Source organism: Rhipicephalus microplus, unplaced genomic scaffold (assembly GCF_043290135.1).
Source record: "Rhipicephalus microplus isolate Deutch F79 unplaced genomic scaffold, USDA_Rmic scaffold_14, whole genome shotgun sequence".
Taxonomy (NCBI): domain Eukaryota; kingdom Metazoa; phylum Arthropoda; class Arachnida; order Ixodida; family Ixodidae; genus Rhipicephalus; species Rhipicephalus microplus.
Window position 1 is genome coordinate 25927290 of NW_027464587.1, and position 23368 is coordinate 25950657.

At 46.0% G+C, this 23368-nt stretch overlaps 1 protein-coding gene across 1 annotated transcript in view; it reads right to left on the reverse strand.

Annotated features, from left to right (window-relative positions):
* Positions 1-366: 366 nt before the first annotated feature.
* The window catches only part of LOC142784427 (scoloptoxin SSD20-like), a 181932-nt gene continuing 158930 nt past the window's right edge, over positions 367-23368 (reverse strand). Inside the window, exon 3 of the mRNA XM_075882797.1 lies at positions 367-562. Within this exon, the coding sequence (XP_075738912.1) occupies positions 407-562 (156 nt within the window). The 3' untranslated portion in view covers positions 367-406. The remainder of the gene's footprint in view (positions 563-23368) is intronic.

Consider the following 23368-nt stretch of genomic DNA (forward strand, 5'->3'; position numbering starts at 1 on the left):
GAAGACATCGATGCCACTGCACAATCCTTTTCTTGCCTATTACCTTTCTGTTCACTCAAAGATAATCATACTTTCACTCCCCAACACATACAATTAGGTCCTACAAATGCACCGATTGCGGAATTACATACACCCAGTAATAATATGTTTCGTTCATTGGTGTGTACTAAAATCTGCGCGCACTCTGTGAATTAGGTTGAAGAACATGACGATACTCATATATTCAGATATAGTAAAGAACTAAACGCAAATCAAAGTAGAACAGTAACACAAATTATAGGTACTCTAAAAAATTGCAAATAAGATTAGGTTGATGTGCTTCAGGGTACCTTAAAATCTAAAGTAACTGAAATTTATTGCTGCAGACGTTCAAATAAGGCACGCCTGCTGAGAACAGGCGCGACGATCAGTCCCCGTCCATTCCACCGGTCATGTGGAAGCGGTAGTCATACGATCCGTAGATAAGTTCATCCCCGCGCCTGCGCAGGAGAGCGATGACTTCACCGTACCACTTGAAGAACTTTACCACATGCTTGCGAGCTCGCAGGCCTTGAAGAACATCCTGCGCAACAGACTTTGCCTTAACTTCTCATTGAAACTTGCAATCCTAAATCATGCGTCAGAATAAACGCGTGGACATCGTCTTCAGTCATAACGGTGAAGCCGTGTGCACTCATGAGGTGGAGTTGTTTTTGTGCAGCGATATTTACTTATACTGCAGAATAGCTTGACTCCAAGCAGGAGTGGATAAAGAAAAAATGTTCATCAAAAGAACACATCAACAAATAATTATAAACCAAAACAAGAAATCAACGCATGAAACACTGCCATTCAAAGAATACAGTGATGCGAGTCGACTCCAAGCATGAGTGGACAAAAAAGAAACATTACATCAACAGAACACATAAACGAATGATTAGCAATTGAAACGAGTCAGTGCATGAAACACTGCTATTCAAAGAATACAGCGATGTGAGAACAACTTCACCCACGCTGTTTCATCAAGTGTGTAATAAACTCTTCTAAACTGGGGCTATCTACAACTTCTTTCGGTAGTTTGTTCTATGCGCTGATGGTTCTCGGGAAAAAAAAATATTTGAATGCATCGTTCCAAGAGCTGTATTCCTGTATCATTTTGCGTTATCAAAACGTGCACTAGTGCGCAGTGTGTGTTGTATTTCTGATTGTTAATTTGTATTACATTGTTGTATAATAAATACAATATTTTAATCTATTTTCGGCAGTCTCGCTTTAAGTGTATCAAGGCCAACATAGTTCAGCATTTCTGTCACACAATCGGAGCGTTTGTATTTGTTGCAGATGAATCTGACCGCAGATCTTTCAACTCTCTCTAGTTTATCAACATTTTTTTGTCTGTAAGGGCCCCATAGACGTGAGGCATACTCCAGACATTGCCGAAATAGCGCTTTATATGCTGATAGCTTAACGCTCATAGGAGCTTTGGAAAGCTTGCGCCGAATAAACCAGAGTGATTTAAAAGCCTTGGTGGAGATTGTGTTGATATGAAGATTCCAAGACAGGATTTCCGTGATAGTAACCCATAGATATTTAACAGCCGGTGTTTCCTTAAGTGCAATACTATATATACAATAAGAATGGTTGAGAATGGTTTTGTTCCTGCGTGTACGGAGAACTAAGCATTCGTCAGCGTTTAGGAACATATTCTATTTTTTTCGAAACATCAGTGAGGGCTTTGTGTGGTGAGATTTGGTCAGCTGCAGATTTAATTGTGGTGTATAGAACGCAGTCGTCTGCAAAAAGCTTTATCTTTACACCACTTCGTACTATACTTACCTTATCATTCATATAAATGAGGAATAAAAAGGGGTCCAGAACTGACCATTGTGGTACCCCTGATGTTACCTGCAGGGTCCCCGAGCAGTACTTGTTACCCTGGACGTACTGATACCTATCTTGCAAATAAGCCCGAATGAAATCAATCAGTGTGCTACTTATTCCAAATGCGTATAGTTTATGTATTAAGTTATAGAGTGCCCCATAGAGTGCCCCATAATATGGGGCACTCTATCGAACGCATTTACGTAATAAAAAATACGACATCTATCTGACCTTTGCTGTTTATCGCGAGTGAAAAATAATGGCATACACTAAGCAACTGCGTCGCTGTTGACAAACCACGCCGAAACCTATGCTGGGTGTCTGATAGCAAACAATTTTATTGCGAAAATGTGGTCAAATGTCAGCAGATTACGTGTTCATTCATTTTGCAGCTTGTTGTGGTCAAAGATTTTGGGCGGTAATTAGACACATGCAATCCATTAGATGATTTGTGTATGGGAATGATGCGGGCGCCCTTCCTGTCTAGCGGGAGCGAGCACTGTGCTAAAGACGCGGTACAAATGATCAACAAGTTGTGCGAGATCCACTCTGCATATCGCAGCACGAAGACTGTAGGGATGATTTCGGGACCACCAGCTTTTTTAGCACCCAGCTAAAGAAGCAAGTTAAAAATACCTTCCCGGTGGACAACAAGATCCTGCACAGAAGAAATGAAGCATTCAGGCTCAGTAACAACATTATTATCTTTAGAGGTATACACAGAGTGCAAATATCGGTTATTTCATCAGCTACTACTTTATTCTCTGAGACTAGAGTACTATTGACCAATAAAGATATACTACTGGTTTTGCTTTCGCCCAAATACCTTCAAAATTTCCCCGGTGCCTCCTTGAGGAAATTGCCTAAACTGGTGGCTAAAAAGCGTTCTTAGCATTTAAACCTCAGTTTTCAACGCTGCGCTTTGTGTGTTGACAGTAGAGTCCCGTGGCCGGCTCACGCATCTCATTTTTTACACTTTCTTTTCTTGTAGATTATCTGCTTCGTAACCCAGGGGTTCTGCTTCTTATTCTTAATCTTGTCGGGAACAAACATGGCACTGGCATGCAGACAAATTTGTTTGAATTCGCACCGCAACACATTCAAACTTTCATCAACATTAAATCATCAGAACTCATTTCTAAATAGTCTAGAATACTCTCATCATCTGCCCTGCTGAAGTCTTTCACAGTTATCACTCCCTTACTTCTGCTGTAAGGCTCCTGAAGGGAGAAGGTGCCAAATACCGACTCATGGTCAGAGAGTCCGTTCATGACAACGACAGAGTCGCATTTGATAGTGGAACTTATAAACACTGAATCAAGAATATGTGTTGTGGTAGCAGTGATTCCGGAAGGGACAGAAAGAACACGAGCGAGACTACACGAAAGAGCAAGGTTAATGAGTATCTCGGAGCGCCTAACGTATGTGCCTGCCAGGCTCATGTTTAACCTATCCATTTAATTTACCTGAAATTTATTTACCTAATTTTATTTACCTGAAATTTATTTATTTATTTTAAAATAAATAAATAAAATAAATAAATAAATTTCAGGTAAATAAAATCCCCAGCTTATAGAAACTTTACGTTCTCGCCTCGGAAACGCTGTAAATAATCATGGAGTCGTTCTAGAAGCCCAAGGTGTGCTGTAGGTGGACGGTATACAACACCGATAACAATACAATTACCTTAAAAATTCTTTTACAGAAGATGCTTTCGCATTCAGGAATAGCCGGCAAAGTGGCCCCATTTAGGCTCTCCTTAATGAGAATTGCTATTCTACCCCCTCGGGTTTGCCTGTCACACCTGAGTATTTTGTACGATGGTGGAACAATTTCGTTAACAATGACTCCAGCGTGCAAACAGGTCTCCGTCAGCAACGTAACGTGGGGTCGAGTTCATAAAGCAGTACGTCAAGTTGAGCTGTTTTATTCATAACACTTGGCACATTTAACGAGAGAAGCCGTAAATCACACGTGGCATTTCCTTGTCATTTGGATGCGTCATTTGCGTTCTTTTGTTGCCCCGTTTGTAGCATCGTTTGCTCCGTGTGCAGTTTTTTTGTATTCATTCGCCTCTCCTTTACCGTGATTCGGGTGACCATTCGATCATTGCATGACGCATCCGGATTTTCATTATCTTGTGTAATGCCACCGTCTGTACCCGTCACCAAGCTTGCGTCTTCCATTCATCTTCTCATCCCACACGTATGTCTCTTTATTGATGACTAGCTTATTACACTTCAGATACACTTTATCCTCAGGCGTGCGACAATCTTCAACGGTAGACCACAGCTGCTTTCTTAATTTTTCAATTCTATGTGAATACTCCTCTGACAACGAGTTCCCGGTGTTCTTTAATTTCGAACATTTTCCAGCAGCTGCGTTCTATCATTGAAATCGAAAAGCGCATTATCACTGGTCGCAATTTAATTGCTATCCTTTTGCCTAGGTGGTCAATGCGTTGAAGGCTGATGATGATGATGTTTGATGTTTTATGGCGCAAGGGCCATTTCACGGCCAAAGAGCGCCAGTTCATCTTATTAAAAACATGGAGAATGATTGTGATAAGCGGCTGTATAAGGGCCATAAAATTCCTCGCGGTAAGGCGGGTAAAAACATACAAGTAATAAAATCATGACCATGTCGTGAGAAGTGTGTGTGGTGTGAATAGATGACAAAAGTTGGTGATAATAAAAGACGATGGTGGATATGTATGGCATTAGCACAAGTGCCTCACTCGTTCATACCCTTGCGTCCAAGGGCCGTGAGGCAAGTGCTTTCTTGTGTAACCACCGCAGCAAAAACCTCTCTGGAGAGGTCATGCTACGGGATGCCCGGGTATATGATATGAAAACTATGAATTTCTTTAAAAAACGCTAACAATGATTTGTGACTAAAAAGCGGTTCCCTATCGACGAACATTGCAGGGTGTAAAGGTATATGTTGTCGGTAGGGTAATGGAAAGTGTTGTTTTCTTACAGTGTCCAATTGTTTGCATTCAATTAAAATGTGAAAGACTGTCAATACTTCACCACATCTGTCACACAATGGTGGATCGCCACCGGACAAAAGGTGTGTGTGTGTCGTGTATGTGTGTCCTATCCTGAGTCTCGTTAGTATTACCTCTGTATGACGCGATTTCGATACGGGCAGCCAATGACCAAGGTGTGGCTTAATAACGTGTAGTTTGTTTTGCGTGTGTGTATCCCACTTGCTCTGCCAGTATACTCTGAGGTTTCTTTTGAGAGACGGCTTAAGATCAAGGGCCGGGATTGATATGGGCGTAGGGGCAGTGCTTTTGTGGACGGATGCAGCGAGCTGATCCGCCCTCACGTTGCTTTGAATCTCACGGTGCCCTGGCACCCAGCACACTACAACATGTTGTTTGAGTGTGTAGAGTGTGCATAAAATGGAGTAAAGTGAGACAAGGACTGGGTTTTTGTATTTTTTAAGAGTGTGCAGAGCCGTTACTACACTGAGGGAGTCTGTATAAATTAGTGCTTTTTGTATTTGTAATTGCTTGATGTGTTAAGCCGCCACAAGTATCGCATAGGCTTCCGCTTTGAAGATACTTGTGCCTGGATGTAGATGGCCAGCATCCGAAAAGGATGGGCCGACAGCAGCGTAGGACACAGAGGAGTTAGACTTGGAGGCATCTGTAAAGAACTCAGGACGTGTGTATTTGTGTTGAAGTTCCAGGAAGTATGTTCGGATATGGGCAAGAGGCGCATGTTTTGTAACTTCTAGAAAAGACACATCGCAGTCTATAGTCTGCCATTGCCACGGTGGCGGGTATGCTACAGGAGCCATTAAACTGTGTTCTAGTGAGACTCCAGTGTCCTCAGCTAGACCCTTCAGGCGAAGTGAGAAGGGCTGCCTCATTGAAGGCCTGTTTTGAAAAAGAATGGAGCTCGACAAGTCATTAATAATAGAGTATGAGGGATGCCTCTTGTCTGCTTTCACCTTAAGGAAATATACAAAGGACATGTGTGTTCTTTGCAGATGAAGCGACCACTCATTTGACTCAACGTAAAGGCTTTCTACGGGGCTGGTGCGAAAAGCACCCGTAGAAAGGCGGATGCCCGAATGGTGCACGGGATCCAGCATCTTCAAAGCACTTTGAGTCGCAGACTGATAAACAATGGCCCCATAATCTAAGCGGGTGCAAATGAGGCTTCTATATAGGTTTATGAGACATTTCCTCTCACTACCCCACCTAGTACGTGACAACACTTTTAAAATATTCATGGCTTTTAAACATTTTGTTTTTAGATACTTGATGTGCGGTACGAAGGTCAACTTGTTGGCCAAGATTAATCCTAAGAATTTATGCTCCGTATTAACAGACAGACGTTGACCGTTCAGTTCAATGTCGGGTTCTGAGTGCATGCCTTTCTTTCTGGAGAACAGGACACACGTGCTTTTTTGTGGGTTCAGTCGGAATCCGTTTTCCTCTGCCCATTTGGAGAGCTTGTTTAAACCTAACTGAACCTGCCGCTCACACATTGCCAGATTGCAAGACCTAAAGCCAAGCTGGACGTCATCGACATATGTACAATAAAACATATTGCGAGGGATGGTCAAGCGCAAGGAATTCATTTTTATGAGAAAAAGTGTGCAGCTAAGTACACCACCTTGTGGCACTCCTGTTTCCTGGACAAATGTTTGGGAAAGAACCGTGCCAACTCGGACACGGAATGTCCGGTTTGACAGGTAACTTTTTATTATGTGAAACATTCTGCCGCGCACGCCAAGGTGGGATAGGTCTCTTAGAATTCCAAAAAGCCATGTTGTATCATAAGCCTTTTCGACATCGAGGAACACAGAGAGAAAATATTGTTTGTGGACGAAGGCGTCTCTGATCGGTGCCTCGATACGAACAAGGTGGTCTGTCGTGGATCTACTCTCTCGAAACCCGCACTGAAATGGGTCGAGCAGATTGTTTGTTTCGAGAAAGTGTACAAGTCGGCAGTTTATCATTTTTTCGAAGACTTTGCACAAGCAGCTTGTAAGTGCAATAGGCCTGTAACTCGAAGCTAAAGAAGGGTCCTTGCCCTCTTTCAAAATGGGAATAACAATAGCCTCTTTCGAGGAGGTAGGAATAGTGCCAGAAGACCAAATAGCATTGTACAAACAAAGTAAGGTTTTTCGGGTTTCGTTTGGTAGGTTTTTTAACATTTCATACATCACACGGTCAGAACCTGGGGCAGAAGTACTGCAGGAGTTTAGAGATGTTTGGAGCTCAGCTAGACTGAAAGCTTGGTTATATGCCTCGTATCTAGTGGATTTGTGTTCGAGTTTTTGCTTTTTTATTCTTGTTCTGTATTTTTGGAAAGTGTCAGTATAGTGGCACGAGCTGGATATCTGTTCGAAGTGTGCACCGAGGAAGTTTGCCTGATCTTCCAAGGTATCACCCTGAGTGTTTACGAGGGGAAGTGTGTGTACTTGTTTTCCTGCTATCCTAGCGACCATGTTCCAGACTTTAGCCTCCTGTGTGTATGAATTAACCCCTGATAAAAACTTCTGCCAGCTTTCTCTTCTGGCCTGCCGATGCGTTCTCCTGCCTCGAGACTTCATTTTCTTGAAGGTTTCAAGATTTTCGGCTGTCGGTGAGTTTCGAAGCAGCCTCCAAGCTCTGTTTTGCTGTTTGCGCGCGTTTCGGCATTCAGAGTTCCACCATAGCACACGTCGTTTTCCAGGGTGTCCATTTGTTTGTGGGATGCATTTTGTTGCAGCATCAATCAAAAACGCTGTGAAGTAGTTCACAGCAACATCAATGTTCAAAGTACAGATGTCATTCCAACCTAGACGAGCGATAGTATAAAACTGTTCCCAGTCGGCTCTGTTTATTAGCCACTTGGGAACACGTGGTAGGCACTCGGTTACTGTAGTTGTGCTCAAAACTACGGGGAAGTGGTTACTTCCGTACAGATTACTGATGACATTCCACTGGAGTAGAGCCACAAGAGATGGAGATGCTATGCTTAGGTCTATGGAGGAGTAGGTGTTATTAGCGAGATTATAATAGGTTGGTTCTTTTCGATTCAGGAGACACGCGCTCGACGAGAGAAGGAACTGTTCGATCAGTCGACCTCGCGCGTCATACCGAGAATCACCCCATAGCCTGCTATGCGCATTAAAGTCTCCAAGGAGAACATAAGGCTCCGGAAGTTCATCAACTAGAGATTGTAAATCACGTTTTTGTAGCTGATAGCTAGGAGGAATGTAAATAGTGCAGATTGTGATCAGTTTATCAAAAAGAACTGCTCGAACAGCCACTGCCTCAAGGGATGTTTGGAGTTGTATGTGTGTGCATGCAATTCCTTGATTAACTATGATGGCAACACCTCCGGATGATGTCATGGCATCAACACGGTCCTTTCGGAAAATAACGTATTTACGAAGAAAATTTGTGTGTTTTGAATTAAGGTGTGTTTCTTGTACACACAGCACTTTTGGTGAGTGTTCGTGTAAGAGTTCTTGGATGTCGTCAAGGTTTCTGACAAGGCCCCTGACGTTCCATTGTATAATTTGAGTGTTCATGGTGAATGTAAAATAATGCTGTGTGTACAAAAAGCGAGTGGCTGTTTATACGGGGAGTTTGAGTTCACTTAACAGGGCCGTCACCAGGCCCTGTTATTTGCTTTTTTGTTTTCTTGGCGCGCTCCAAGGAGCCACGCCGCTCTTTCGGCACCAAGGGTGCCGACGTATCCATTGCCTCCTCGGAGGCACTGGATGCCCGCACGTGCGGGCTGTTAGTTCGGATTTTGGGCCTCGCCTGGTGAGGGGAGGCCTTGAGGCCCGAAGACTCTGGAGTCTCCGGTCTCTGTTCGGGAGTAGGCGGTGTAGCCTGGGCTACAGCCGCCTTGGGGGCAGGTGCCACAGCCGACGGCTCGCTCTGCGCGGATCGAAGGGGTGGCGAGGGCTGGTGCGGCGGTGCCCCCTGACGCGCCGCATCAGCGTATGTAGGTCCATAGAATGGAGCGACTCTTCGCCGTGCTTCCTTAAACGTAATGCTCTCCTTCACCTTCAATGTAATTATTTCTTTTTCGTTTTTCCAGTATGTGCAGGAGCGTGAATATGCGGCATGGTTTCCTTCGCAGTTTACACAGTGTGGCGGTTGTTTGCAGTTTTCAGACACGTGGCCTAGGACTCCACATTGTGCACAAGTCTGGTGATCACGACAGGCTTTAGAGCCATGGCCATACTTCTGGCATTGAAAGCAACGACGAGGGTTTGGTATATACGGCCTGATAGATGTCTTTGTGTACCCTGTTTGAATGGAATCTGGTAGTTTACTGGATGCAAACGTGAGTATCAAGTGTTTCGTTGGTATTTCCTTATTGTCCCTTCTGATGATAATTCTCTGTACATTATTTACATTTTGGCTCTTCCACCCTTCCAAAAGTTCAGTCTCGGTGAGCTCAAGTAAGTCTGCATCAGATACCACTCCGCGAGTGATGTTCATGGATCGGTGTGGTGTTACGGTGATCGGTACGTCACCAAACGTTGAGAGGCTGTTTAGCTTTACAAATTGTGCTTTGTCCCGAATTTCTAGAAGAAGGTCTCCGCTCGCCATTTTGGTTACTTTGTATCCAGCCCCGAGAGTTTCCGTAAGAGACCTGGCAACTACGAAAGGAGATACGGTCCTGGCTTGCTTTCCGGTTTTTTCGCAGTGAATGACGTGGAAGTGGGGAAAAGTTTCTATTGGCTGGTTGAAGAGATTTATGTCGTCGGTGCGTACCCGCTTTAGGCCGGTACGATCAGGTAGTAGAGGGAATGCGCCATGCATGCCGGTCTTATGTTTGTTCAGCAGCGTTGGCGGCCACCCACCACGGAGCCCAACAAGGGGACGCTGCAAGTTTACAGGTGCTGAAAGCTTGCAGACGTCAGCCGTACAACACTGTCATAACCCAATGCGCCTAGACCAAGGTAGGCTATTTGCACAGGGTTAACCTTGCCGCCAGGAAAATTGAAAGTAAACAGAAGAGAGTAGAAGACAGGACAGATAGATAGTGAGAGATAAAGACGCAGATATAGGCAGAGAGAGATAGGAAAAGGCGACTGCCGATTTCCCCTGGGTGGGTCAGCCCAGGGGTGCCGTCTACGTGAAGCCGGGGCCAAAGAGGTGTGTTGCCTCTGCCAGGGGGCTTTAAAGGTCCAATCACCCAGCGTCAGCTCAACCCCCAGGATCCCCTTTTCCCCGGACACGGCAAAGCCACGCACGGCTAGGCGTGGGAGGGAGTCGAAACTCCCCCGTTAGCTCGGGTTCGTGGTGTCGCTACACACCAAACGCCTACTTGCGCAGGCGCCCCTGCGGGGAATGCGTTGAAGGATGCTTACTTGAATTCCTAGTCTACTTTCAAATATTTCTCTTAAAACAGCCTCCTTGAGCAAATCCACCATTTCAGTTTCACACTCATCTATTCCATAAATATTCAAATTCTTGCCTCGATTTCTGATTTCTAGATCATCAGTCTTTTTCTGGAGAAATTCAGTCTTTCAATGCAACCTTTAAACAAGGTGCTCAAACTCTTCTACACTTTTCACAGTCTCTGAGCATGACAGCAGTTTCTGTTCAATTGAGGACAATCTTTTGTTAGTTTCAATAACGTGACAATCTAAGCTTTCCCGCATATACTCAAGCTCACTTGTGCTTTCCTTTTGATTATCTAGGATAGCAGCCAGCTGCTTAGAAACTGTAGGGCCAGTGTTTGTTTCAATATCCCCAGTTAACAAAAGAACAATTAGGCACAATGAAACAAAACAACTCGCGACGCATTGATTGATATGTGAAGTTTAACGTCCCAAAATCACCATATGATTATGAGAGACGCCGTAGAAGAGGGCTCCGGAAATTTTGATCACCTAGGGTTCTTTAACGTGCACCCAAATCTGAGCACACGGGCCTACAACATTTCCGCCTCCGTCGGAAATGCAGCCGCCGCAGCCGGGATTCAATCCCGCGACCTGCGGGTCAGCAGCCGATTACCTTAGCCACTAGACCACCGCGGCGGGGCCTCGCGGCGCATTCACATAAGACTCTTGGGCAGGGGACCCCAACCAGACACAAGGAATCGCTATTGAGGCCATGGCTAGTAGTTTTTCTTCTAACCTGCGCAAAAAAGGCAAGCCAGGTTAGCTGCGTCTGCATCCTTAGGTTTATCCCCTGCCCACTGATGAAAAACGTTTAAGGGGTAGTGCCAGTCGGCTCGGGTGATGACGATGGTGCTCCGGAACTCTGTTGCAACACAGAGAACTGTCCGAAACTTGTGGCATATCACTTCCAGTCCGGAAAATATTGCTGTCATCAAGCGCTGTAACATTCACTTGTGAGTGAAGCCTTTAGATGAGCGTTGACGTATCGACGCTGGTTTCTTGGTAGCGCACCGGTTCATTACACGCAGCGAAAACCTGCGCAAAAAAGGCGAGTCAGGTTAGCCGCGCCTGCATCCTTAGGTTGATCCCCTTCCAAATCGCTTTGTTGCAAAATATACGGCAGTTCTTATCAGCACGCCGCAATGGAAGCACCTGTGATAGACTTGCTTTTTTATTTTGTGTTTTCATGTTGCTGTATGCAGATAAAAGAGTGTCATTTGATGAAACTATATTTTCATTGACTCATCATTGGGCTTTGATTAGAGCAGAATATTATCATATTGACTTATTTGTAGCTCAGATAAGAAAACGCGAAAACTTGAGATCAACTCTGTTGCATAAAATATCTGCGCCTGCTATCTTCTCAGCAGCAATATAAATAATTCGCAAGCCTTGGTACCACGAGTACAGCTCTATGTTTATCACTTTCCGTTTTTTTGTTTACCGCAAGAACGGTCTAAATATCAATAGAGGGTGATAACAAAAACAGATTGACAAAATAGGTTCAGTAAACAACGCATGAAATAAAAACGCCATGATGTAGCAGCAGCAGTATAATAAATATAGCTAATTGTTGATAGAAGTTGTCAATTAATAATTATCAGTATACACATACCAGTGGAGATATACGCATTGTGTGAAATTAACGCTAGTTTACTTCGTGTTGTTATGACCAAAAAGTTGCGTATCAAAGCCATAGTCATCACAACAAAATGCTTCAAAAAGTAACGTTTTCTCTTGATTAATACTACCTAGAAAAAAGAGCTCATGAAATATAAGTTCATGTGATGTAACGTTCAAGAGTTGTGGAGTCTCGAACAGGTGCGCTCGCAAAACGCACTGAGTGAAGTTCACGGGGTCTTGCAGCAAACGATTGTAAATTTCTGCAGATTTCTTCAAGGACGAGGTTACCAACCTAACCTAACGAATAACAAATATATATTAACGTGGTCAGTAACCTTATGTAATGCCAAAAAATCACATAGAGGATGACATTCACACACAAGAAACACGGCACATACAGTGTATGAGGCTTCTTCTATTAAGGCGGCAAGTTGGGCCATTTGGTTACCATTCATTCTGAACTTATTTTACAGAGCATCACCAGAAAAACAGACAAAAGGAAGGAACAAAAGAGACAGTAAAGACGGCAATGACTCTCAACTATCTTTGTTCAAAATTCAATTGAGAACCATATATATAGCAACTGTACGAAACGGTGATATATGCCAGACACAGAAAACATTCCGGCGGCGTCCTGCTACATAAGGGTATTCAAGATCGACAGAAATATTTATATGTTTTCATGCACAAAAAAACGGATGCTTCACTGATTCAGCTCTTACCTGTAATGCATATTTGAAAAGCATCAGCAATTTTTCTTCTCCATTGATTCGCTTGTTTAAAAATAATGGTAGTGTTATTAAAGATGCGATGACACCCACATGACATGCAATTAACAGAGAGATGAAGTTTAGCAACTCCTCGAAGTGATAACTCATGTTCTCTCCACCAATCACTGGCACAACACTTCCTTTGTCTTACTTACTCCCCATGCCACTTGTCCGGTTATGCAGGGAGGCAATCACCGGGATGATTCAGAGGGCGGGCGTATCGGCCCCCCGAAACGAACCATGAAAATATGGACAATATATAATTGGTCTCTTTGGTGCGTCAGCAAACGCCACCTGTGGTCTAAATAACGAGGCAGAGTCGAGTGTCCATAAAATGCTGGCATATCACAAATGCAGCAGAACCAACAGTACAGAAACATGCCCACTCGGCAAAAATATAATACGTCACCAATCAAAAGATGTACAAAACAACGGGATAACCAACACAACAAGTTTCACTCAAAACAACGGACACAAACAAGAACTCACGCTAAAACACAATCCATTGAATTAACTAGCCAAAACACTTTTACACTAAAATATTTGTCAAACAAATCAGGTCCAATGTTCTTGGAACAAAGCTTGAATGCTTCTTTTCAAGGAAACACTCACTGAAATTCAAGTGCTGGATGTCGTTCAGCTGCTCCTGAAGTTTCTTTTCCAGTAAACCTCGTTTCTTGAAATGTCCACTCCTTAATAAAAAAATTTCTTCACCTCCTCGCAGAAGCTGCAGCGTTGACGCGGCCCAAAATGGCAACAGAAATTGTTTTGTAACAGTATCAATGAACCACAGGAATTCGGACATTAACGTTGTTTCAGCACAATGTTCGTCGTCAAGTACAGCCGAGCAAGTGGCCATCGCCCTGGCACTTGTGGATGACAAGCATGAACATATACTCCAGGGCAGCCACCTGCACTTTTAGCGCTAGCGTCATGTGTAAAAAAAGCCTATCGCATACTGCAGGGGAAAAGCATCAGCACCTACACTCTCACGTGGTTCTCCGCTTACAAAGGATCTCTAAAGAGAGGCCTCACAAACCTGAACAAGTTAGCCCACTACGAGGCGCGAGGTCTCGCTTTCTATGACCACGGAGAACCCAACCACTTGCCCGCAGTTGTGGAAAACAGAGTTCACCTTACCACTTATAACAAAACTACTCAGCCATTTTGTCTCTGCAGGATAGACTTTCCTCTTCCTAACAATATGCTAAATCGGCCCGTGGCTTTGACTTTCAGGCTACTGCATACGGGCTCGTATCCCAGCCCGGCTTTATTACATAAAACTTATCCTGACGTTTATCAAATTAGATTTTGCCCTCACTGCAACGAATTTCGCCGCCTAGACAACATGCTCTGGCATTGCCCCACGTTGCGGGACACGGAACCATTCAATGAAGATAAGTGGTTATCCGCTATCAAGAGCCCCGATGTTGGGGATCAACTGTGGGCCATCCAGAAGGCCCACGATTCAGCGGTTGGGCTTCGCCTGACTGTTCCAACGTGGGTGCGGCCCGCTGCCTGTTGAGTCGTGTACCTCATGACTTCAAATAAAGTGTTTCATCTATCCTTTTTTCGTTTCATCTGTCCTGAGACGACGACGACGAAGTGATTCTGGCGTAGAACACGGCTGTCACTATCTGTAATTTTTCAAAGTTTTTCTGCGGCTCTGTAGAAGATGTCGTTTCAGTGACTGCGGCGATGGACGTAGATTTGCCTGGGCTTCCACAGCAACCATCGACGTCGTCTGCAGCTACCACTAGAAAGCGTACGGGCTACCCGAGTGATGCGCGACAGCGAGGACACGCTGATTTACTCTACGGCCAGCGACGAAAGCTCCGATGAAGGCGACTTCATGTCTGTGACAAGGCGGCAGCGAAAAAGAAGACTAGTGATGCCGTCTCCAACAACAAGTAACAATGCGACGAAGATGCGAGAGCCCACGATATACACAATTCTGTTTGTGCCAGTTGATGCGGCTCATAGTCTCAAGCGGCTGAATCGTTAAGTCACGTCTAGGTCTCTTGAGGAACTCGCCCAGGGAGAGATCGTGGACGTGCGGATCAATGGCCGTAAGAATATTCTCGCCGTAGACGTCACTAAACGAAGCACATTGGAAGTGCTGAGCAACGTCAAGATGTTGGATAACATCAATGTTCGCTCATATATACCTGATGGCCTCGACTCTACGGCAGGTGTCATTTACGACGTCGACATTTCCACCAGCGAAAGTGACTTTGCTGCTCTCATCAAACCGGTGTCTGCAGAACTCACCATACTGCAAGCTCGTCGCCTTGGCAAATCACGCTGCGTGAAGCTTGTGTTCAAGGGTGGCAGCCTTCCATCGCAAGTCAAGGTCAGCCATTTTCGACACACAGTGCGACCCTCTGTACCGAATCCCCTTCAATGCCGGAAATGTTATAGATTGGGACATGTCAGTGCTGTTTGTACAAACCTGGCTGTGTGCTCGCTATGCTCAAAATAACATTGCGCAGACGCTTGCCAAGCAGAACTTCGAAAATGTCGAAACTGTCATGGCCCTCACGAAGCATGGTCAAAAGATTGCCCAATCATGAAAAAGGAAATGCAAGTGTTGAGGCAAGTGGTCCGAGATGGCTCAACTCACAGGGAGGCCGATGCCCAATTACGACGCCGGCGGTCTCGTCACCGGAGGCCCCTGACGAGACCCAGTGCCGAAGCAAGGATTGAACCTCACCAAATGACCGCCGGCATACCACCTCAAGCGTCCAGACAAGCCAACAACAAATTTTCCAAGCAAGACAAGAGCATCATCGGCTCGCCTGAAGCATGGCCAGCGCTGCTAACGATAGACCCGCCGTTTGAGCCGCCGCATCACTCGTCTACAATCACTTCAGAACGAGAATGCGGTGATAGTCGCGACAAAGAAATAGTAGCCATGGTAAAGGCCCTTATGAATACCATTCGTATGCTCCTCACTAGCATTGACAGTCCGGCTGCTAAGAGCGCACTTCAGTTAGTGGATGGATGCACTGAATCCGGTGCTATCAAGTCTAGAAAGGCACCATGGCTCCGCCTCTGCAAGCCTTTCGTGAAGAGGTCAAAGGAGCTTCGATATTTCAGTGGAATGCCCGAGGCCTCAAGCCCCGCATTACTGATATCCGACACTTTGTGTTTAAAAACCAGTTTCCAATTATTGTTATCTGTGAGCCACGGCTACACAATGCAATACGACTATCCAGGTACGAAGCCTTCAAGTCCGCTACCTGCAACGAACAGAGTGAAGTCATTGTATATATCAGATGCGACCTTACCTATATCGAGCACCGTGTAGCTCCGCACTATGACAACCAGTATGTCTGTTTGACAGTTAAACGTAGGGGCCTCAATTTCACGCTGGTAGGCGCATGTATATCACCTTCAAACCATTTTGAACCTGAAAGACTACGTGCACTGTTAACAACCACACCTGGACCATTGATCATCACCGGAGATTTCAACGCTCACCACCCACTATGGGGAAGTCAGAAGACATACAGTCGCGGAAGGCAAGTATTCTCCTTTGCTCTGGAGCAGCAGCTGCTTTGTGTAAATGACGGAAGCCCAACGTTTCTACGCGGAACGACATACAGCAGCTGCTATGCCTTGACATTTGTGTCATGAAGCCTAAATAGAAAGGTCAAGCGGATCGCAGACTATGAAACTCATGGAAGCGACCATATACTAACTTATTTAACGATCAAGGGCCTGGAAAAATCGCCAAATTACGACACTTCGACTCGCATAGACTGGACAAAGTTCAGGTCACTGACGGAAAAGAGGTGTCAAGAAGATAAAGTGCCTTCCCTTGACACCCTCGAGGATATGATTAGAGGTGCTACTCAGGAAGTGACCTATCATATTCAACATACTTCAGAATATTGTCAAGATCAAGCGGAATTGTAACGACTTAGAACGATCCGTCGTCGTGCAGAACGAAGATATAGGCGCACGAAGTCCATTCGCGACTTGAGGGAGGCAAGCCGCCTCCAGAAAAAAATTCAGCGGCGAATCAATTCACTTCAGTCCTTTCGCTGGAAATATCTGTGCGAATTGTTGGATCCAAACAACTCTTTGACGCAGACGTGGAGGATTGTTCGTGGCCTACGAACATCGCCACATCAACATCGCCCCTTCAAGCGTCTTTCTCTCGACCAAGGCCGCACCGAAATTGAAGTAGCAGAAGATTTCTGCATGAAAGTTGCCGGTCAGGCGTCCGCGTGCATCCCGCCCCACCTAGAACACGCTCCAGTTTCTAGAGATTCAAGAATGGACACCTTTTTCTCTCTAGAGGAACTACAAGCGGCATTGACGGCATGCAAACGATCTTCATCGCCTGGTCCAGATGGGATCACGTACATGGCTCTGTGAAACCTCGGAGAAGCAGCTCGACGGGCCCTTCTATCCGTGTACAACGACTCGTGAAGCAGCGGATATATCCCCCATTCACGGAAATCGAGCCGCCTCGTCCCTGTGCTTAAACCAGGTAAATCTCCTCTGCACTTGACCTCTTATCGCCCCATCGCGCTTACCAGCTGTTTCGGGAAAGTTATGGAGAGGACGATTTTGACTCGCCTAGAGTGGTACCTGGAGCACCACGAGGTATACCCTCATGCTATGACGGGCTTTCGGCGTGGGCGGTCCGCAATCGATAACGTTATAGACCTGGTCTCATCTGTTCAGCATCAAAAAAGTCTGAAACGTTTATCTGCGGCGTTGTTCTTGGACGTGAAAGGTGCATACGATAACGTATCACATGAAGCCATTCTGGATGTCATGGAAAATGTTGGATTAGGGAGTAGGATTTACCAATGGATCCACAGCTATCTGAAAGGCACAACTTTCTTTGTACAGACGGAGAATGGCACCACAACGCATCATTGCAACCGTCGGGGTGTGCCTCAAGGTGTTGTTGTTAGCCCCACACTTTTCAATCTAGCGCTACTCGGCCTGGTTGATGCACTTCCGGAATCTGTCCGTCTATCAATATATGCAGATGACATCTGCATCTGGGCGTCAGTTGTAACACGCCTTCATTTGCGTGCCCGGCTTCAGAGAGTGGCTACAATAGCGACAAAGTACCTGGGAGAACGGGGACTAGAGCTGTCATCAGAGAAATGCTCGCTTATAGCATTCACGCATAAGGCGATGAGCCCACATGTTAATAAAATCAACGGACACACGATCAACTACGTGAAGACCCACCGATTCAACGGAGTCATAGCTGATCGCGACCTCTCCTGGAGCCCTCACATCACCCACACGAAACCTAAACTCACCATGATCACCCACGTACTGAGGTTTCTTGCTGGAAAAACGTAGGGTGCATCGGTACGAGCAATGCTCCAACTCTGCACTGTTCTGTTCCTCGGTTATATGCTATACACCTTGCCCGTACTTTGCGGGATCCGAAGAACAAACTTGCGCGTCCTCCAGTCGATCCAAGCCCAAGCCTTGAGAATATGCCTTGGCCTCCCGAGATGCGCGTCTACAGCAGCGACAGTCATCATTGCGCGTGATTATCTAGTCATCGCATACATCCGCGTAGACGCTTTGAGAATGCACATAAGTCATTTCGCTCGACTTCCATCTCATCACCTCGCCTCACATCGAACTTCCAGGCCCCACTCAGCGTACAGCGCAACTGTAGCTCAGCATGGCGCAGTGCTTCCATTGCACTTCACGCATGCAGCACAGCCGCCGATACCATTATAGTGCCTACACCCACACAAAGCCCTTCTTACAATTCCTGGCATCCAAAATGAGAAAACGTTGTCGCATCTAGCCCTGAAACAGGCCACATTACTTTTCCTGCAAGAGAAGCTCAACGGATGCCTTCACATTTACATGGATGGCTTGGTGTCTTCAGTAAGCTCTGCAGGGGCGGTGGTTATTCCCGCGAGGCACATCACAATTCAGTTCATGACATCGCATTTGACGTCGTCGACAGCTGCAGAACTCGCCGCCATACGTGAAGCTCTGAAGTTTATAGTAGAAGAACCTTCAGGAACTTGGTCTATCTTTTCGAACTCGAAAGCAGCTTTTCAATGTCTTATATCACCCTTTCGCCATGGACCTAACGAACAGTTAGTAGCTGAAATAAGGCTTCTTTATCACCAAGCAATCGAAAAACAGCACAGCATAGTGTATCAGTGGATCCATCGTGAACTTTCTTACAGCGCAACACCAGAAAAAAATACAGGACAGGGAAGGAGTAGAACAGAAAGAAAAGATGGCGCTGACTCACAACTGTTGTTTATTGGGAAAAAAAACGGGGACAAAAGTATATATAGGTCCCGGTAGCCTACATCACAACATGCGCAGAATACGAGGTGCACCGAGGTATTGTTATCACACTCATGGCAATAAACAAGCTTGGCCTAAAAAACCTAATTCTTTTTCATGCAGTGTGACGGATGGTTCACTAACGCACTTGGTACCCCTAATCTTTATATGATATGCCTCAGCGATTTCTCTAGTTAGCTGGTTAGGATGCTTGAAGATGATGGTGGTTCTCTCGAAAATAGGACGACAACGGCATGACCTGCAATGTTCCGGCAGATGAAGTCGCGCGATCCCTTGAAGAGATAAATCATGCTCCCTTAAACGAACATTCACACATCCTTTCGTTTGTCCCACGTACTCCCTGCCACACGATAATGGAGTTAAATACACAGCTTTCTTTACGCATGCGATGTACTTGTTTTTATGATTCACAGCGCATCTCCCTTTGGCCTGTTTGTTCCTCAGCGCATTATCAACCATCGGGCAAATGCGACCTACCTTATGTTTGGCGGAAAAAAGAACGTCGACACCATACCTTGAGCCTACGTTTTTCAACCCATGCGCCAATTTGTGTACATAAGGGAAAACTGCTCTTTTTCTTTTTCATCAGAATTTTCTTGAGCTCCTCTGTGTCTCACGAGCTTAACGCTCCGAACCATAGACTCACACACAGACGAAATCACCTTGTCGGGATACCCAGCATCTACTAAGCGTTTTACCTGGTTATTAAAAGCAGTATTCGACACGTGCACAGGATTTCCTGAGTGACGCATTTAGAATTGTCTTTGCAATCACTCTCTTCACAATCTTAGAATGGCCAGACTTGTAGTTTAAGATAGGCTTAACTGATCTTGGCTCATTATTCCAACACAAATGATCTTTACCAAAAGTTAGCTTTAGGTCAAGAAACTGTAGCTCGTAATCCTTACAGACTTCGTGAGTGAAGGTGAGGCCTATACCATGCTGACTGAACAATTTAAGAATGTGGTCAATGTCCTTATGGTGAATGTCATTGTGGGGAAAAATTACAAATTCGTCCACGTAACGAAAAACAGCACTACAGCACTTACTAAGGTGACCTTCCAGCTGCCTGTCAATGTAGCCTAAAATAATGTCACTAATAATAGGGGCCACGCTGGACCCTATGCAGACACCAGACTTTTGTACATAAAGATCCCCCCGCCACGACACAAAGGTACTTTCAAGGTAAAAAGACAAAAGTTCAACCTGGTATCAGTGGATACCAGGTCGTTGCGGTATATATGGCAATGACTGCGTAGATGAGGCCGCTAGATCTGCACACGATGGTACCCAATACACAACCATCCCGTTCTCAAAAACCGACGCAGCTACAAGACTCCGTTCGCTTGCACGTGACCTCACACTGGTACAGTGGAACTCAACAGACTTCCCAAACGCGCGCCTTCATAACTTGAATCCCGATCTGCAGCTTCGTCTTCCTCCAAGGATATCTCAAGCTGAGGGGACTCTTCTATGCCGCCTGTGGCTTGAAGTGGCCTTCACGAACGCATACTCTTATCTCATTGGAATGGCCAGCTCTCCTACATGCACTTACTACAGCTGCGAAGAAACCATCGCGCACCTTCTGTGTGAGTGCACCCATTTCAAGTCGCAAAGACAAGAACTCACGGCAGCTCTAGATAAACTAGACGATCGGCCTTTGTCGGAACAAAGGATTCTGGGTCATTGTCCGAGCCTATCCTCAGCCAAGAAGGCTTTGAAATTTTTGCTACGCTTTTTGCGGACAACTGGTCTCAGAGACAGACTTTAGTGTCTTATACTCTTGATGTTGCCTTTCCTCTGTCTCAATTTGTTTGTAATTTTTCTCTCTCTTCGCAACTTCGCAACATTTCTTTTTACCATCTTTCATTCCCCTCACCCCTTTCCCCAACACAGGGTAGCCAGCCGGTCAAAGAACTGGCTAACCTCCTTGTCTTTCCGCTTAAACTTTCTTTCTTCCTTCCTTCATCTATCCATCCATCGGCTGTAACACGTCGGCACCACACGCACTGTGACCGCAGAGCACGTTTTCGCCTATCGGCGGTAAACACAAACCTTACTTCTGCATGTAGCGCAAACCTTCACCCGAAGGTGGTAAACCTCTTTATCTCCTGATCACCACCATTCACTGCTCAATTTTATATGCTCACCCTGGGTTCTGGATTCCGGCAGGGGGCGCCAACTAGTGCACTTGTATGAACGTCGGCTCCTGTTTTAGTAAATGTTTTCGGATGCAACTTTCTGGTCCCTGTGGCTGAGCTTCAAGTCCTTCGACGCAGTTTGCGCTACCGATCACACCAATACCAGACTTTTCTCGTTGTGTGATTTTACTGTGGAATTTCTGGAACTTTTCTGCCAGGTCACGTCGAACGCAACCCACGCCTCTGGTGCCACGCCTCGCGTGGCCTCTTGCGTGGCCGTGCGTTTGTGAACAAAAACATGTCTATGCAAGTTGAAGTAGAAGATGTGGACATTACCCCTGAAGAGTGCCTTGAGTACGGCTGGACAACAGCCGTTTAGAAGCGCAAGCAACCCAGTGCGTTCGAGCAAGACGCGCATGGAAGTTTGATACAACATGGTGGCGTCTCTGGCGAAATTCGTGCACTCACCGGCGTAAAGAAGCGTCTAATCACTGCATCGAGACTGCCTCACCTACCAAGGGAGCACTATAGGGTCATCGTCAGACCCAGAGGAGCCATGAACGTAAAGAATGTTAGTCAAATCAATGTGACCCTCTCTTTGATGTTGGCAGCGCCACTCAGCCCGGCTGAGATAGCCGATCATATCGCGTGCCCCAACCCTACGCAGAACATTTTCGTCGGGAGTGCACCGGCTCAAAAGAACGCCCAAGCATATTCAAGAGTCGAAGCAATCACAGTCGGGAAGGCCTGCTATGAGGTCAGCTCGTACTTGGCCGCACCAGACAACACGTGTAAGGGGGTCCTCAGAGGCATCGACCTAACCTTTTCGGCCCTGGTCGTGTCAATTGACACTACCGCACAACATTTTCTCTAGTATCTCGTAAACGTAACCAATACTGCTCATTCTTGGGGGCTTAGTTCTTCAATGATCCCCACTGCAATTGACACCAACATTACGACGCGCTTGTGGAGGTAGTAGCCACAAAAAAGAAGAAGCGCGATCTAGGTCTTCCGTAAAGCCGAGGCGCGTAAGTTGAGGCAGGTAAGCGCAATTTTGCGGACGACGTACCGAAGCTGTTTCAGTGAATATTAGGCTGAAAAGTAAGTCGTTTGTTTCCATTTCGTGTACATCATTGACTGGGAGGAAAAAAGAAGCCATTTTTTCGTTTTCTAATCATGCTCTAGTTTCATGCTCTAGTTAGCTAATTCGATGCCACACTAATTAAACCAAAAATGCTTGTACCAGAGGCTCCATTTTTCATGGTCTTCTGAGGCCCTAACTTAGAGAAAAACGCACACAAAAAGTGAATCTGACCAAAATAAAAAATCCAGGGCTGAAAGCGCCAGACTTCAATCAGGAGCAGCTGAGCAGCATGATTGTTCAACCGAAAAATCCGAGAGCAGTTGTGGTCAAAAGCATAAAAAACACCACAATGGTCATCGTTCTCTTCGACGACTTAAAAGTGCTAACTACGTGATGTGTGGGCAAAGTATGTTACAGTGCACGCTTTACTGTAGACAAGCCGATGTCTGCGATGCATGCGGAAGGCTAGGTCATCGCGCCGACGTGTGCCCGGTGCAAGAAGTTGTGATTTGCAGGAGTTGCGGCGAGGCATCGCCGTCCAAGGATCACGTATGCAACGCCGAGTGTGCCCTATGTGGAGGGCCTCACCCTACAGCGGACCGGCTACGCAGACAACGCTTTCATGTACCCTACGTAGTTCGGGGACGAAGACGTGAATGTCAACGCACAAAGTCCCTAGTGCCGACCGGCACAGAGCACCTGCGGAGCCGCGGCAGATCGCCGTCGAGAGGGTGCACTGGACAACCAGCGCCACGATCATCATCCAAGAGTGGTCGCTCCAGATCCAGGAGACGCTCGCGATCCATGGACGAATCTGCTGTTCAACTACAAATGCTGCCCGCCGGGGATACTCGCTGGGCCGACTGTGTCACGGGAACACTACCCATAGTAACGAGGGAAGTGCCTCCACTGTCAGAGCAATGCGCGGCTGGGATTGCACAACTCGAACGCGAAAAAGATTTGCTAAAAAGGCACTTCAGCGTCTTTGGCAGAGGTAGCTGAGCTAGAATAGGCGACTGCGTCATCGCCCTCGCAGTCACCTCCCCCATCGGGAACAGCAGACGTGCCCATTGAAATGCCGTCTGAGGCACCTGCAGACAAACGTCCCGCAAAGAAGAGAGCTCTGTCCCAGGCTTTACGAGATCAGGTGCTGGAAGATCTTAAATCTGACTTTAACGAGTTTAAAAAGT